The sequence below is a fragment of the Ostrea edulis genome, chromosome 3 (genome assembly GCF_947568905.1).
Source record: "Ostrea edulis chromosome 3, xbOstEdul1.1, whole genome shotgun sequence".
NCBI lineage: Eukaryota > Metazoa > Mollusca > Bivalvia > Ostreida > Ostreidae > Ostrea > Ostrea edulis.
Window position 1 is genome coordinate 95149338 of NC_079166.1, and position 18724 is coordinate 95168061.

Consider the following 18724-nt stretch of genomic DNA (forward strand, 5'->3'; position numbering starts at 1 on the left):
TAACAAATTGGAATTAATTTATTACGTAATTAATAGAAGCAAAAATACAAACCATCGAATGATTTATTTTTAAAATCCCGAGTTAATTACATTTGACCGAGACTTATGTTCGATGTACTTTGATAGAGGTTTTCATTAAAAAAAATGTTCATCGGGAGTGTCTGGATAATGCAATGATTTTTGTATAATAAGTATATACCATGCAAATTCCTAGGGTCTTGTCACAGTATAACTAAATTACGGTTAACTAGTTTGGGTTTTGACTTCTCATGAAAAGTGTGAAATATATTGGGTCGGCGCGATATCAGTTCTAGTCTAAGATCACGGGTATCTAGCGCCGACCCAATATATTTCACACTTTCCGCAAGAAGCTAAGCACTTCTGTTGATTTCAAATACATGGATTAGCTGACCCCTATTGTTCTACTGAGGCGAAAACCCCTTCGAATTTGCAAGGAATGTACATGTTATACACAGGTCATTGTTATAGTCATACATCATAGTACCGCTAACCCGACAAACATTTTTTTTTATTTTGAATAAGTTATTGAATGACGAAGTATGACCAAACTGCAGATTGGACTTTATAGAGCCCCGTGCTAACATTACTTATATTTTTCAATATATCAGAAGGGGTATGTTGCCGGTTAAGTTGTGTAAATTTCTTGATAAGCAATAAAATAACAACAAAAATGGTGCTTAAATTGTCCGATTACGAAAACCTTTAAAGTTTTCAAAGTACACCCTCTCCGATTCTACGTGCTTGTTATCAATATTTAAGGATGTAAATCCTCGGTGTCAAATGCAACTAGTTCATGAAAAAAAACTAATATACATATAAACAGAAATGACTAAACGATTATTTGCTTTTGTTCATATACGCTATCGATTATTAAAGTCTTTAATTTAATCTTTAGATGCATTAGATAATGAGAGAGAGAGAGAGAGAGCATTGGTAATCATTGATTATAATATTCATGAATGTATGCAGATACGGGAAGTTTAATACGTTCAGTATAAATCTTGAAAGTACAATTTCTTTCTGATTAATTATCCATCCCCTTTCATTCTGATATTTTTTTTATTTCCCATTTTGTTTTCTTTTAATGTTAAATTTTTTGGCTGGTCCGGGTTAGGACTAATGAATGAGCCCCCCCCCCCCCCCTTCTAAAACGATGTAACGTGCTTAGCTGTCTATCTCCCTCTCAGTCAAAAATGAAATAAATACATGCTATATATACTGCAACATCATTGGATTTACTGGATAATTCTTCGATTGCACCTTCATAATACATGTTAATGCAAGCGGACTATCTAGGCTTTTTTTTTCCATCTTCGCTAGCCGAGATTATTCGTCCACGAAGGCACAGTTGACTCAAAACCCATTGCTAGCGGAGATTAGATGAATTTTACCCCCGTATTATGTTATATCTGACCAAAACCTAGTACGTTTGTTTTACAACTGTCATTCAGAAGACGCGCAAGTTATTGAGTTACTGAATAAACGAGAAAACGTCTGCATTTTTATTTCAATCGTTGTCAACTCTTTACTTTGTGATATTTCAAGACTACATGCACTCAATTCAATTTATTGGATCTCATCACCATTATGCAATGGTATACAAAAATATAAGACAAAAAGCTGTTATATATACATTTAGTAAATAATACATGCGTGTAATAAAGTATTTATCAAATTAGAAAAAAAAAAACTGTTATTATTAATGTGAAGTATGGGTATTCTAGGTAGGGGAGCACATTTTATTTTATTATTTTCTTAATGAAAGTACGGAGTTTTCTAAAGGTTTGTTTAAAAGTAAAGATATTTTTAATATTTATTTGTTTAGGTGATAAAAATTTGATTCTTTGCTCACATTGCTTCACAGTTGAGTACATAATGAAATTCATATCCAATGTAAACATGTACTTGTATATAGCTGACCTTAATCACATATTCCTAATTACAATGAAAAATTTATGTAAAAATAAACTATTGCTTATGGTACACATTTCTTTGAACTGCTGTTTATCAAATTGAAATTACTGGCATGTGATTGTCGTTGTTCATGACCCTTCTTTTATTTGGTGAAATTGTGCTGCATGCACGTGCCGTGAAACAATGTACTGACGAGTGGTAGGAATAACACAGGTGTTTATATACAGGATGTCGAGAATTTGGGCGTTTCATAAAAAGGTGTGAACGTCTGCTGGGAAGTCTACATACGGATATGTACCGAAAACACCAACGTATCATTAAACAACAATTACAAGAATTGAATGATTTATAGCTAATTTCTAAATAAGTAATGGGGTGGGGGCATGCATGCTGGCCAAGCGAAAAGGTTTTTTGGGTGAATCATTTCGGAAATTATTTCTTTGTTTTATCACACGGAGGTACACGGTGGCATCGACGGAGGTACAGGTGACATCCACGGAGATGCTCGGTGGCATCCACGGAGATCCTCCATGGACTTCAATGTCTAGCTCGCGCGGAAAAATAGGACTTCAAAGGTGCCGACAATTTTAAAGGTCCACCGTGTTTGGGGCAAATTTGTTCCACCGCGTTGCGTGGAACACGCATAAAACTCGTGTCGTGTACTGTACATTGTCAGAATCCCACAATCCATCTTGTGTCCGTCTCAATACTGCTTATTTACCCAATAAATGGTAGCAAGACAGACGCGAGACAATCTGTGGGTTTACGACAATGAAACATGTTTATATACTATATAAGTTACTAGATACAAATGTTCTAACACACTCTGAGAAGGTTTGTCGACATGAATGTCTCTGGAGATAATGTCAATGGATACAGATATATGTTAATATGTATGTGTCGATACCCAGCTTTATGTATAATGATGCACCGCATTGTTAGAGCATTAAACAACTACAGTCAAATCTTGTTATCTCAAACACAGTGAAAAAACTTGGAGATATCCGAGTGTTCGAGATATTGAGGTTAAAATGTATAAAGAAAATGTAGATGGGACGTACAACTGAGTTTTACATACCCATGGTATTCGAGATTTTTGAGATACCAAAGTTTAACTGTACATAAGAAAATCATTGTGTTTCTATTGATAGAAAGTATAATGTGACAAGCTGGATCATAACAGTGTACCAAATCAACATCTCCTTAAATTTTTATAGATGCTGTTGGCTATTTACGATTGCTTTATTGACAGGTGTGGAAGACGCTTTCTGTGCTGAATTTTGATGTTGTTGGCTGTTTACGATCGGTTTATTGACAGGTGTAGAAGACCCTTTCTGTAGTGAATTTTTACGATCGGTTTATTTACAGGTGTGGAAGACCCTTTCTGTAGTGAATTTTTACGATCGGTTTATTGACAGGTGTAGAAGAGGCTTTCTGTATTGAATTTTTACAATCAGTTTATTGACAGGTGTAGAAGATGCTTTCTGTGAATTTTTACAATCAGTTTATTGACAGGTGTAGAAGATGCTTTCTGTGAATTTTTACAATCGGTTTATTGACAGGTGTAGAAAAGGCTTTCTGTGAATTTTTACGATCGGTTTATTGACAGGTGTAGAAGAGGCTTTCTGTGAATTTTTACGATCGGTTTATTGACAGGTGTAGAAGATGCTTTCTGTGCTTCATCCAAGGTGATGACCGTCTCTGTACACAAACACTCGCCGGGATTTTTCCCAGGTTTGTTTCATGACAGAAAGACTTCAATGTCAAATTCACTTAAATGAAATGAAAGAATTTAACTGGAAATTCATCTACTGTTTCCATGGTAACAAGCAAATACCCATCAAGTTTCTTAAATAACAAGATTTAAAAGGACATTGTGATGTTTCTGACATTTTCTCATCAATTATTTTCTTCATCCCCTCGAGATATTTATATTATTACTACAATAACTTGATCCGAAGAATCGGATCACGTCTAGTTGACAGGCACAGATCATCAAATCACACCAGACTGGTTTTTGCCCTGTATCTACGACGGGCCAGATGAAGGTGTCTATTTATTAAAGTTTTTTCCATGTCCGACTCCAAACTTAGACACCAACACTCTTAGTCTTAGAACCATCAATCGATACCTCATTTAAGAATGACATGACTATAAATATTAAAACTGCCTGGAAGTGTTAGTGATGTGTTAAAAATGACATGATTATAAATATTAAAACTGCCTGAAAGTGTTAGTGATGTGTTAAAAATGACATGTTTGTAAATAATAAAACTGCCTGGAAGTTTTTGTGATTTGACCTGGTAATTCTGCTCTGCAGGTTCTGGGGGTTTGAACGATGGAGGAGTCGGGAAAGGACGCGGCCACACTGTCAACATTCCACTGCAGGACGGCATGAGGGACAAAGAGTTCGTTCCCTTGGTGTGTAGGTAAGGAGAATGAGAAACAGAGTTTGTTCTCTTGGTGTGTAGGTAAGGAGAATGAGAAACAGAGTTTGTTCCCTTGGTGTGTAGGTAAGGAGAATGAGACAGAGTTTGTTCCCTTGATCTGTAGGTAAGGAAAATGAGAGACAAAGAGTTTGTTCCCTTGTTCTGTAGGTAAGGAGAATGAGAGACAAAGAGTATGTTCCCTTGTTCTATAGGTAAGGAGACTGAGACAGAGAGTTTGTTCCCTTGGTTTGTAGGTAAGGAGAATGAGAGACAAAGAGTTTGTTCCCTTGATCTGTAGTTAAGGAGAATGAGAGACAAAGAGTTTGTTCCCTTGGTGTGTAGGTAAGGATGAGAGACAGAGTTTGTTCCCTTGGTCTGTAGGTAAGGAGAATGAGACAGAGAGTTTGTTATCTTGGTCTGTAGGTAAGGAGAATGGGAGACAAAGAGTTTGTTCTCTTGGTCTGTAGGTAAGGAGAATGAGAGACAAAGAGTTCGTTCCCTTGGTCTGTAGGTAAGGAAAATGAGAGACAGAGTTCGTTCTCTTGTTTTGTAGGTAAAGAGAATAAGAGACAGAGAGTTTGTTCCCTTAGTCTGTAGGTAAGGCTCACTACAGGATGGAATGAGAGTGATAAAAGAATATCCCCATTTTGAGTGGATGACCAACTGGCCATCAATTTTCTTCTCTCAACATTAGCAGTTTCTGCACTTTATAAAAGAGATAGTAGATGGGTAGAAAGTTGTATTGGATGCAGATTATGAGCAAATTTTTATATTTTGCTCTTTTGTCACATTTTGATAAAATTACAATGTAACTGATAAATAGTATTAATGATACATTGTATCTCAAACAAATTGTAAACAATTTTTTTCATGGGAAAAAGTACTGGTTTCCAAGCTTTGTGTCTTTAACTTTCATAATCAAAGTTTCTGGCTGCTGCCTAGAATTGTTGGGTTGGAGATAGTATATCGACTTTATCTAGAAATGTTGGGGTGGAGATGTTTATTGACTTTATCTACTTGTTGGGTGGAGATGTTGTATTGACTATCTACTTGTTGGGGTGGAGATGTTTATTGACTTTATCTACTTGTTGGGTGGAGATGTTGTATTGACTATCTACTTGTTGGGTGGAGATGTTGTATTGACTATCTACTTGTTGGGTGGAGATGTTTATTGACTTTATCTACTTGTTGGGGTGGAGATGTTTATTGACTTTATCTACTTGTTGGGTGGAGATATTGTATTGACTATCTACTTGTTGGGGTGGAGATGTTTATTGACTTTATCTACTTGTTGGGTGGAGATGTTTATTGACTTTATCTACTTGTTGGGTGGAGATGTTTATTGACTTTATCTACTTGTTGGGGTGGAGATGTTTATTGACTTTATCTACTTGTTGGGTGGAGATGTTGTATTGACTTTATCTACTTGTTGGGGTGGAGATGTTTATTGACTTTATCTACTTGTTGGGTGGAGATGTTGTATTGACTTTATCTACTTGTTGGGTGGAGATGTTGTATTGACTATCTACTTGTTGGGTGGAGATGTTTATTGACTTTATCTACTTGTTGGGTGGAGATGTTTATTGACTTTATCTACTTGTTGGGTGGAGATGTTGTATTGACTTTATCTACTTGTTGGGTGGAGATGTTTATTGACTTTATCTACTTGTTGGGTGGAGATGTTGTATTGACTTTATCTACTTGTTGGGGTGGAGATGTTGTATTGACTTTATCTACTTGTTGGGTGGAGATGTTTATTGACTTTATCTACTTGTTGGGTGGAGATGTTGTATTGACTTTATCTACTTGTTGGGTGGAGATGTTTATTGACTTTATCTACTTGTTGGGTGGAGATGTTTATTGACTTTATCTACTTGTTGGGTGGAGATGTTGTATTGACTATCTACTTGTTGGGTGGAGATGTTGTATTGACTATCTACTTGTTGGTTGGAGATGTTGTATTGACTATCTACTTGTTGGTTGGAGATGTTGTATTGACTTTATCTACTTGTTGGGTGGAGATGTTTATTGACTTTATCTACTTGTTGGGTGGAGATGTTTATTGACTTTATCTACTTGTTGGGTGGAGATGTTTATTGACTTTATCTACTTGTTGGGGTGGAGATGTTGTATTGACTATCTACTTGTTGGGTGGAGATGTTGTATTGACTTTATCTACTTGTTGGGTGGAGATGTTTATTGACTTTATCTACTTGTTGGGGTGGAGATGTTGTATTGACTATCTACTTGTTGGGTGGAGATGTTGTATTGACTTTATCTACTTGTTGGGTGGAGATGTTTATTGACTTTATCTACTTGTTGGGTGGAGATGTTTATTGACTTTATCTACTTGTTGGGTGGAGATGTTTATTGACTTTATCTACTTGTTGGGTGGAGATGTTTATTGACTTTATCTACTTGTTGGGTGGAGATGTTGTATTGACTTTATCTACTTGTTTACACAGAGTGCTACGGAAGGTCCAGGAGGTGTTCAGGCCCCAAGCCGTGGTGTGTCAGTGTGGGGCCGATGGACTGAGTGGTGACCCTATGGACTCCTTTAACCTCACCCACACTGCTTACAGCTGTTGTGTACAGTTCATACTGCAGTGGACACTGCCCACCCTGATACTGGGAGGAGGTGAGTGGTAACACCCACACTGCTTACAGCTGTTGTGTACAGTTCATACTGCAGTGGACACTGCCCACCCTGATACTGGGAGGAGGTGAGTGGTAACACCCACACAGCCTACAGCTGTTGTGTACAGTTTAAACTGGACACTGTCCGCCCTGATACTGGGAGGAGTTGAGTGGTAACACCCACACTGCCTACAGCTGTTGTGTACAGTTTATACTGGACACTGCCCACCCTGATACTGGGAGGAGGTGAGTGGTAACACCCACACTGCCTACAGCTGTTGTGTACAGTTTATACTGGACACTGCCCACCCTGATACTGGGAGGAGGTGAGTGGTAACACCCACACTGCCTACAGCTGTTGTGTACAGTTTATACTGGACACTGCCCACCCTGATACTGGGAGGAGGTGATTGGTAACACCCACACTGTCTACAGCTGTTGTGTACAGTTTATACTGGACACTGCCCACCCTGATACTGGGAGGAGGTGAGTGGTAACACCCAAACAGCTTACAGCTGTTGTGTACAGTTTATACTGCAGTGGACACCCTGTTTCTGGGAGGAGGTTAGTGGTAACAACCTCGTCCATATTTCCAGCGGCTATCTGCTCTGAACACTGCCCAACTGATCGTGGGTTTAGGTGCGACTGAGGGTGATACAGCTAATAGAACAGATGTTTAAGTCACCTCAGAGACCTGTGTCACTCTGGTGACCTACTGCAATCAGTCCCCAACTGTCGTCGCCCCATCATCCATGAACAGTTGCACATTTTTAACTTTTTCTTGATAACTACCTAATCAATTCTTTTCAAATTTTGTATCAAGCCTCTTTTGGTTAATAGGAACCTAAATTATTCAGTTCATGATTTTTACACTTCAGGAGCCATAGCGGCATGTCAAAATTTCCGAAAGGAAAACTGAATGCAGTTGTGCAGAGCAGGAAGCCTTGTAAACTTGTAAATTTCATGACCCCTGAAACAGGTGTGAAAATTCACGAAAATATTTTAAGGACTAAGTGGGCCCCCAAGTCAAATAGTTTAGGCGACCACAATGAAACAATTCACTCGCACCTAAAATTATATTTTACGTCATCTCAGTCACTCGGGTGACCTCTTGTTATTGGTCTTCATCCCTTGTCATCCATTGTTCTTTGTATGTTAACAACTGAACATTTTTAACTTCTTCTTGATAGCTATCATTCCAATTCTTTTCAAATTTGGTATGGAGCATCTTTGGAACAAGGGAGACATAAATTGTATATTTCAGGACTCTTACACCCCCAGCGCCCTAAGGGTGGTGAAAAAACTGCCAAAAATTTATGAATTTTCTACAACCACACATGTCCAAAAAAAAAAAAAAGTACTAAGTGGATAGTTAATGTAGAGTTACAATGTAGGAAGGCCTCTACAAAAACTGTAAATTCCATGGTCCACTGGGTAGAGGTTCTGACTCCAGGGTGGTGCCAACCTTGGTATGTAGTATTTATGTGTAGAACATTTAAATAACATCTTCCTTAATGCTATTAATACTAAATTGAAACTAAGTAAATATTTAGAAGGAGAAGGTAGCACTTTACCAAAATTATAAATTTCATGATCCCAGGCGTAGGGGTTTTGGTTTCAGGGTGGGACCAAAATTATCATAGTGATGATTTTCTCAATCATTTTTTTATTTTGCTGATATGGTGTACAATTAATGAATGTTTAGGGAAAGAAGAAAAGGATGTACCAAAATTGTGAATTTCACAACACTGGAGAATTAACTCTGGGCTGGGTCCAAAATAGTCAAATTGTTTATATGTACATGTATATTATGTAATTAAAAATCTGTTATCAGAAAGGGCACTTTGGGGAACCTTTGTGTATTTAGAGTACTGGTTTATGAAAAGAGAAGAGGGTTGTCTTGTCAAGTAAACTTAAAACATATTTCTACTTAGATAGAAGTTTGGATGTTGAAAATATTAAATAATCTTTAAAAAGTTTTGAACAAAGAAAAATTATATGTAAATTTAGAATAAGCGTATGTATTCTAAGAATTGAAAGTGGAAGATATGAAAATATTACAAACATGGAAGGACAGAAAACCATCCTTGATTTAAGAAATGACAGAATGCGACATGAATATTGTGTGGATCTCTGGTTGAATGTCCCCGGTATAAATTCATGGATAGATGTGATAGTCATGAACTTTTTGAGGATTTTACTAAAAATGTTAAAAATTTCTTTTTCTAACAAATAAAGAAAAAATTATGTGGATTCTGTCTATTGAGAATGATATGTTGCTTATCAACCTAGGCAATTTTTTAATCAATATAATTTTTAAAACAAGAAATAGTGCATCATATACCATATTACAGATAATCCCTGACTGCTATAATTTTCTGTAGTCAGTTTCTCATGTTGACATGTTGCTGCTATAATTTTCTGTAGTCAGTTTCTCATATCGACATGTTACTGCTATAATTTTCTGTAGTCAGTCTCTCATGTCGACATTTTACTGCTAGAATTTTCTGTAGTCAGTTTCTCATGTCGACATGTTACTGCTACATGTATAATTTTCTGTAGTCAGTTTCTCATATCGACATGTTACTGCTATAATTTTCTGTAGTCAGTTTCTCATGTCGACATGTTACTGCTATAATTTCTGTAGTCAGTTTCTCATGTCGACATGTTGCTGCTATAATTTTCTATTGTCAGTTTCTCATGTCGACATGTTACTGCTACATGTATAATTTTCTGTAGTCAGTTTCTCATGTCGAATGTTGCTGCTATAATTTTCTATTGTCAGTTTCTCATGTCAACATGTTACTGCTATAATTTCTGTAGTCAGTTTCTCATGTCGACATGTTACTGCTACATGTATAATTTTCTGTAGTCAGTTTCTCATATCGACATGTTACTGCTATAATTTTCTGTAGTCAGTTTCTCATGTCGACATGTTACTGCTATAATTTCTGTAGTCAGTTTCTCATGTCGACATGTTGCTGCTATAATTTTCTATTGTCAGTTTCTCATGTCGACATGTTACTGGTACATGTATAATTTTCTGTAGTCAGTTTCTCATGTCGAATGTTGCTGCTATAATTTTCTGTAGTCAGTTTCTCATGTCGACATGTTGCTGCTATAATTTTCTGTAGTCAGTCTCTCATGTCGACATTTTACTGCTATAATTTTCTGTAGTCAGTTTCTCATGTCGACATGTTGCTGCTAGAATTTTCTGTAGTCAGTTTCTCATTTCGACATGTTTCTGCTATAATTTTCTATTGTCAGTTTCTCATGGACATGTTACTGCTATAATTTTCTATTATCAGTTTCTCATGTCGACATGTTCTGCTAGAATTTTCTGTAATCAGTTTCTCATGTCGACATGTTGCTGCTAGAATTTTCTATTGTCAGTTTCTCATGTCGACATGTTACTGCTATAATTTTCTGTAGTCAGTTTCTCATGTCGACATGTTGCTGCTATAATTTTGATTTTCTTCTTTTGTATGGTGCTCTTTACTTGTATGCCCCAAATTGGTTTTAATAATATTGACAATGTTTTATCTATTAACTATAATAACTTTCATTAATGTATCGATTCGATATATCCCTGCGAGCTCGAAATAAAAGACACCACAGAGGCGTCTACTTCTGCTTCATGCTTTGATATTTTATTGAAAGTAGGTATTAACGGCAAACTAACAACTCAACTTTATGACAAACGAGATGTTTTCAGTATCACCTGCATATGGTGTTTATATCTCTCAACTGATTCGATATGCAAGAGCTTGTTCTGCATATGATCAGTTTTTAAATCGACTTTAGCTAGCTACTTACAAACAAGTTGATGGTACATGGGTTTCAACAGTCTCATTTAAAGTCAACATTTTGCAAATTCTATGGTCGTTATAACAATCTAGTTTACCAATACAACCTATCATTGGATCAAATGCTGTCTGACTTGTTTCATTCCAATTGTTAAACCGTTCTTGGCACACTGATTTTCACTGCGGATAAATCCGTGTACCTGACCAAGATATAGGGCTCAGGGCGGATGTGACCGGTCAACAGGGGATGCTTTCTCCTCCTAGGCACCTGATCCCACCTCTGGTGTGTCCAGGGGTCCGTGTTTGCCCAACTATCTATTATGTATTGCTTATGGATTTATGCTGTTATTAATGTTCACTGTTATCTTCACCTTTCACAAAGCAGCCTAGTTTATATAGATTTGAGTGATGTGTTTCTGTTGGCTATCACAGTGCTAACTGTAACACAGTCCGGTGTTGCATTGACCAGTCTGTATAACACATTCCGTTGTTACATTGATCAGTCTGTATAACACAGTCCGGTGTTACATTCACCAGTCTGTATAACACCAATCTAATTAAAATTAGATCCTTTAATCCGCTCATGTATATCGCTACTAGATTGGTATAACACAGTCCAGTGTTACATTGATCAGTCTGTATAACAGTCCGGTGTTACATTGACCAGTCTGTATAACACAGTCCGGTGTTACATTGACCAGTCTGTATAACACAGTCCGGTGTTGCATTGACCAGTCTGTATAACACAGTCCAGTGTTGCATTGACCAGTCTGTATAACACAGTCCGGTGTTACATTGACCAGTCTGTATAACACAGTCCGGTGTTGCATTGATCAGTCTGTATAACACAGTCCGGTGTTACATTGACCAGTCTGTATAACACCAATCTAATTAAAATTAGATCCTTTAATCTGCTCATGTATATCACTACTAGATTGGTATAACACAGTCTGGTGTTACATTGACCAGTCTGTATAACACAGTCCGGTGTTACATTGACCAGTCTGTATAACACAGTCCGGTGTTGTATTGACCAGTCTGTATAACACAGTCCGGTGTTACATTGATCAGTCTGTATAACACAGTCTGGTGTTGCATTGATCAGTCTGTATAACACAGTCCGGTGTTACATTGACCAGTCTGTATAACACAGTCTGGTGTTACATTGACCAGTCTGTATAACACAGTCCGGTGTTACATTGATCAGTCTGTATAACACAGTCCGGTGTTGCATTGACCAGTCTGTATAACACAGTCCGGTGTTACATTGATCAGTCTGTATAACAGTCCGGTGTTACATTGATCAGTCTGTATAACACAGTCCGGTGTTACATTCACCAGTCTGTATAACACCAATCTAATTAAAATTAGATCCTTTAATCCGCTCATGTATATCGCTACTAGATTGGTATAACACAGTCCAGTGTTACATTGATCAGTCTGTATAACACAGTCCGGTGTTACATTGATCAGTCTGTATAACACAGTCCGGTGTTACATTGACCAGTCTGTATAACACAGTCTGGTGTTACATTGACCAGTCTGTATAACACAGTCTGGTGTTACATTGATCAGTCTGTATAACACAGTCCGGTGTTACATTGACCAGTCTGTATAACACAGTCCGGTGTTACATTGATCAGTCTGTATAACACAGTCTGGTGTTACATTGACCAGTCTGTATAACACAGTCTGGTGTTACATTGATCAGTCTGTATAACACAGTCCAGTGTTACATTGATCAGTCTGTATAACACAGTCCGGTGTTACATTGACCAGTCTGTATAACACAGTCTGGTGTTACATTGACCAGTCTGTATAACACAGTCCGGTGTTACATTGATCAGTCTGTATAACACAGTCCGGTGTTGCATTGATCAGTCTGTATAACACAGTCCGGTGTTACATTGACCAGTCTGTATAACACAGTCCGGTGTTGTATTGACCAGTCTGTATAACACAGTCCAGTGTTGCATTGACCAGTCTGTATAACACAGTCCGGTGTTGCATTGACCAGTCTGTCCGGTGTTACATTGACCAGTCTGTATAACACAGTCCGGTGTTGCATTGACCAGTCTGTCCGGTGTTACATTGACCAGTCTGTATAACACAGTCCGGTGTTACATTGATCAGTCTGTATAACACAGTCCGGTGTTACATTGACCAGTCTGTCCGGTGTTACATTGACCAGTCTGTATAACACTGTCCGGTGTTACATTGACCAGTCTGTATAACACAGTCCGGTGTTACATTGATCAGTCTGTATAACACAGTCCGGTGTTACATTGACCAGTCTGTATAACACAGTCTGGTGTTACATTGACCAGTCTGTATAACACAGTCTGGTGTTGCATTGACCAGTCTGTATAACACAGTCTGGTGTTGCATTGACCAGTCTGTATAACACCAATCTAATTAAAATTAGATCCTTTAATCTGCTCATGTATATCACTACTAGATTGGTATAACACAGTCTGGTGTTACATTGACCAGTCTGTATAACACAGTCCGGTGTTACATTGACCAGTCTGTATAACACAGTCCGGTGTTGCATTGACCAGTCTGTCCGGTGTTACATTGACCAGTCTGTATAACACAGTCCGGTGTTACATTGACCAGTCTGTATAACACAGTCCGGTGTTGCATTGACCAGTCTGTCCGGTGTTACATTGACCAGTCTGTATAACACAGTCCGGTGTTACATTGATCAGTCTGTATAACACAGTCCGGTGTTGTATTGACCAGTCTGTATAACACAGTCCGGTGTTACATTGACCAGTCTGTATAACACAGTCCGGTGTTACATTGACCAGTCTGTATAACACAGTCCGGTGTTACATTGATCAGTCTGTATAACACAGTCTGGTGTTACATTGACCAGTCTGCAGAGTTCTTGAAATTTCTTTTGAAGTGTCAGACATTTTGTCTGACACTGTTAGAAATAGTGTCAGCCCAAACAAAATTTTGTCAGTCCAGATAAAAATGCATCGCTTTTGAGGTTTTCTGATATTTTATTTAAAATCAACTACATGTGTAATTGTATTCAACCTCCATCTCAGCTATAAGTTTATAAATTATCTTTTCATACCCTTTCTCATCTTCCTTACACTCTGAATGAATCTTCCTCACTTTCACTATCCGAGTCACTTTCTTGCTCTATTTCTCTCTCACCCTCCACTTCTCTCTCATCCTCCATTTTTCTCTCTATCCTGTATATTCCTCTCAACTTCTTTCTCATCTTCCTCTGCAATCGTTGTAACTACTTTTTCTCTCACTTAAGCCCGAGTGTAGTTGGTCTTTCGTCAGTTTCGACTTTGAGCAGATTGTGTCATCAAGCAGTAGGTAAAAACGCTGCAAACGAAATCCATTGTCTCCCAGATTACCAGGCGGAGATACAATCAGTTTCTCTTCTCCTCCTAGTTCCTCACAACTGATTCCTCTCGTTTACGTTTCAATGTGTTGCCGGATTTAGCATCGGTTTGAAAATTTATGGGCCATATGGCCGCCATTTTTCCCGGTAAAAAAACGGACTTCGATCCCGATCTTATATCGGCCATCAGGACCGACAATTAAGTAACTCGTGTCGGACATTTACTACTTTTATCGGATAATCCGACATTACCGACACTTTTCAAGAACTCTGAGTCTGTATAACACAGTCTGGTGTTACATTGACCAGTCTGTATAACACAGTCCGGTGTTACATTGATCAGTCTGTATAACACAGTCTGGTGTTACATTGACCAGTCTGTATAACACAGTCCGGTGTTGCATTGACCAGTCTGTATAACACAGTCTGGTGTTACATTGATCAGTCTGTATAACACAGTCCGGTGTTACATTGATCAGTCTGTATAACACAGTCTGGTGTTACATTCACCAGTCTGTATAACACAGTCCGGTGTTGCATTGACCAGTCTGTATAACACAGTCCGGTGTTGCATTGACCAGTCTGTATAACACAGCACAGTGTTGTATTGACCAGTCTGTATAACACAGCACAGTGTTGTATTGACCAGTGTATATAAATTTTAGTGATGTGTTTCAGGTGGTTATCACAGTGCTAACACAGCCCGATGTTGGACATATCTGACGGCGGTCATATGTGGACGGAAACCTCCCACGGACATCCCTGATCACAAGGTAAGCACACCAGGTTTTTACTACAATGTTTCTGTAAATGTAACTTCAAAGTTTCTGTCCCGTGACGATCCGGGTTAGAATAGATCCTCAGTACCCTCTTGCTTGTCGTAAGAGGCAACTAAATGGGCGGTCCTTCGGATGAGACCACAAAAACCGAGGTCCCGTGTCACAGCAGGTGTGGCACGATGAAGATCCCTCCATGTTCAATGGCCATAAGCACTGAGCAAAGGCCTCAATTTTGCAGCCCTTCACCGGCAGTGGTGACGTCTCCATATGAGTGAAATATTCTCGAGAAGGATGTTAAACAATATTTAATCAATCAATCAATCAAAGTTTCTGTAAATATAACTTCAATGTTTCTGTCAATGTAACTTCAATGTTTCTGTCAATGTAACTTCAATGTTTCTGTCAATGTACCTTCAATGTTTCTGTAAATGTACCTTCAATGTTTCTGTAAATGTAAATTCGATGTTTCTGTCAATGTAACTTCAATGTTTCTGTCAATGTAACTTCAATGTTTCTGTAAATGTAACTTCAATGTTTCTGTCAATGTAAATTCAATGTTTCTGTCAATGTAACTTCAATGTTTCTGTCAATGTAACTTCAATGCTTCTGTAAATTCAGTGTCTCTGTAAATGTACCTTCAATGTTTCTGTCAATGTAAATTCAATGTTTCTGTCAATGTAACTTCAATGTTTCTGTAAATGTAACTTCAATGTTTCTGTCAATGTAACTTCAATGCTTCTGTAAATGTAACTTCAATGTTTCTGTAAATGTAACTTCAATGTTTCTGTCATTGTAACTTCAACGTTTCTGTCAATGTACTTTCAATGTTTCTGTCATTGTAACTTCAATGCTTCTGTCAATGTAAATTCAATGTTTCTGTCAATGTAACTTCAATGTTTCTGTCAATGTAACTTCAATGCTTCTGTAAATGTAAATTCAATGTTTCTGTCAATGTAACTTCAATGTTTCTGTCAATGTAACTTCAATGTTTCTGTCAATGTAACTTCAATGCTTCTGTAAATGTAACTTCAATGTTTCTGTCAATGTAACTTCAATGTTTCTGTCAATGTAACTTCAATGTTTCTGTAAATGTAAATTCAATGTTTCTGTAAATGTAACTTCAATGTTTCTGTAAATGTAACTTCAATGTTTTGTAAATGTAAATTCAATGTTTCTGTCAATGTAACTTCAATGTTTTGTAAATGTAACTTCAATGTTTTGTAAATGTAACTTCAATGTTTTGTAAATGTAACTTCAATGTTTCTGTAAATGTAACTTCAATGTTTTGTAAATGTAAATTCAATGTTTCTGTCAATGTAACTTCAATGTTTTGTAAATGTAAATTCAATGTTTCTGTAAATGTACCTTCAATGTTTTGTAAATGTAACTTCAATGTTTTGTAAATGTAACTTCAATGTTACACCCTATAAATTTACCGTCAATGTTATGTAAAAAGGTAATAAATAATGTATGTGCACATATGTGATGTAATAAATGATGTATCAACTATTCAGTACTTCATGTAAAAATGCAATAAATGATGTATTGACTGTTAGGGCTGTTCCAGAAATGATCAAATGGGGGGGTCGGGCGGCAAACGATATTTTTTTGTATGGGTGGTCGTATTTTTTCATATTTTAATTGGTCCGTGGTTGGACTGTTAAAAAAATATTTATTATGGGTAGTGGGTAGTTTCTATTGTTTTATTTTGTGCCATGTCGGTGTTGAGTTTTCAGAATATTTTTATTGTCGCTCTTGTCGTGTTGGTTACAAAACGTCGGAGGGAAAATTGAAAACGTGCTTTCGAAATGCTGCTTTCGAAATCGGAAATCGGAAGTAACATAGAACTATTCGAGTTGTCGCTCTTTGCAGCGCATAACTTTCCATTACGGCACTCTTCAAATTAGAGGCGCGTTTAGTAGGGTCCCTTTGGACGTGATGTCGGCGAACTCTGACAGTTTACAGTGCATCGATTTTGGGAATATTTTGAAACCAATAGGTATTCCGTTTTCTAATAAAAATAGGCAAACCTTAGCTGATTTATACGAGGGTACCGATGCGTTATATTTATCAGTCGGTGTGATGGTGATATAGAGGCCTCCGGGCGCGGGCTCCATTAGAAGACGAACGATTCGTGGAAAAACATGTCCATACCCATTTCATGATAATAGCATCGTTTGGACTCCCAATCTTTTCAACATTCCCGCCATAGATGCCTTTGATTGTTGATGTGACATTGTTTCTTCAGAACTACTGTGATACAATGCCGCACAGGCATTACCGCGTCATTGACTAGAATGTTTGTCCCGAAAACCTCGCGAGATTTGTACTGTTTTCATTTTTAAAAATATTTTTGTGGTGGGTCTGGTTAGTTTTTTTTTTTATTAGATGGGTCATTGTAAAATGAGTTTATTAATTTGATGGGTTATGGGGTAATTTTTTATTTTTTTTAATGGGTGCTTGGTATATACAAAAGGTGCCTCCCGACCCCCCCCCCCCCCCCCATGTATTTATTTCTGGAATAGCCCTTACTAAATCCTAGCTAAAAATTCTGCTTACGCGGTAAATGATGTATCAACTGTTCCAGTACTTTATGTAAGAATGTAATAATGTACATGATCAACTATTCTAGTAATGTAATAAATGGTGTATCAACTAATTCAGTATTATGTACTTCATGTAAAATCGTAATAAATTATGTATTGACTGTTTCAGTACTTCATGTAAAATCATAATAAATAATGTATCAACTATTTCAGTACTTTATGTAAAAATGTATTAAATTATGTTTCAACTATTTCAGTACTTCATGTAAAATCGTTATAAATTATGTATTGACTGTTTCAGTACTTTATGTAAAATCGTAATAAATTATGTATTGACTATTTCAGTACTTTATGTAAAATCGTAATAAATTATGTATCAATTATTTCAGTACTTCATGTAAAATCGTTATGAATAATGTATCAACTATTTCAGTATTTATGTAAAAATGTAATAAATTATGTATGTGCACGTATCTGATGTAATAAATGATGTATCGACTATTTCAGTACTACAATATGTAAAAACATAATAAATGATGTATCAACTATTCAGTACTGCATGTAAAAATGTAATAAATAATATATTGACTGTTACAGTTCTTCATGGCGTATGGTCCAGACTACGAACTTCCCATCTCACCCGGAAACCGGAGGAACACGAACAGCAGAGAGAATCTACAGAGGATATACAACTCCATTATAGGTACTTATAGACATAACTCCATTATAGGTACTTATAGACATAACTCCATTATAGGTACTTATAGACATAACTCCATTATAGGTACTTATAGACATAACTCCATTATAGGTACTTATAGACATAACTCCATTATAGGTACTTATAGACATAACTCCATTATAGGTACTTATAGACACAACTCCATTATAGGTACTTATAGACACAACTCCATTATAGGTACTTATAGACATAACTCCATTATAGGTACTTATAGACATAACTCCATTATAGGTACTTATAGACATAACTCCATTATAGGTACTTATAGACACAACTCCATTATAGGTACTTATAGATATAACTCCATTATAGGTACTTATAGACATAACTCCATTATAGGTACTTATAGACATATAACTCCATTATAGGTACTTATAGACATATAACTCCATTATAGGTACTTATAGACATAACTCCATTATAGGTACTTATAGACATAACTCCATTATAGGTACTTATAGACATAACTCCATTATAGGT

General features: G+C 37.0%; 1 protein-coding gene across 1 annotated transcript in view; it reads left to right on the forward strand.

Moving 5' to 3' along the window:
- Positions 1-18724, forward strand: part of LOC125675813 (histone deacetylase 8-like) — a 30459-nt gene that overhangs the window by 5807 nt on the left and 5928 nt on the right. The window contains exons 6-10 of the mRNA XM_048913622.2: positions 3592-3669; positions 4256-4364; positions 6830-7002; positions 14856-14950; positions 18100-18205. Of these exons, the coding sequence (XP_048769579.2) occupies positions 3592-3669; positions 4256-4364; positions 6830-7002; positions 14856-14950; positions 18100-18205 (561 nt within the window). The remainder of the gene's footprint in view (positions 1-3591; positions 3670-4255; positions 4365-6829; positions 7003-14855; positions 14951-18099; positions 18206-18724) is intronic.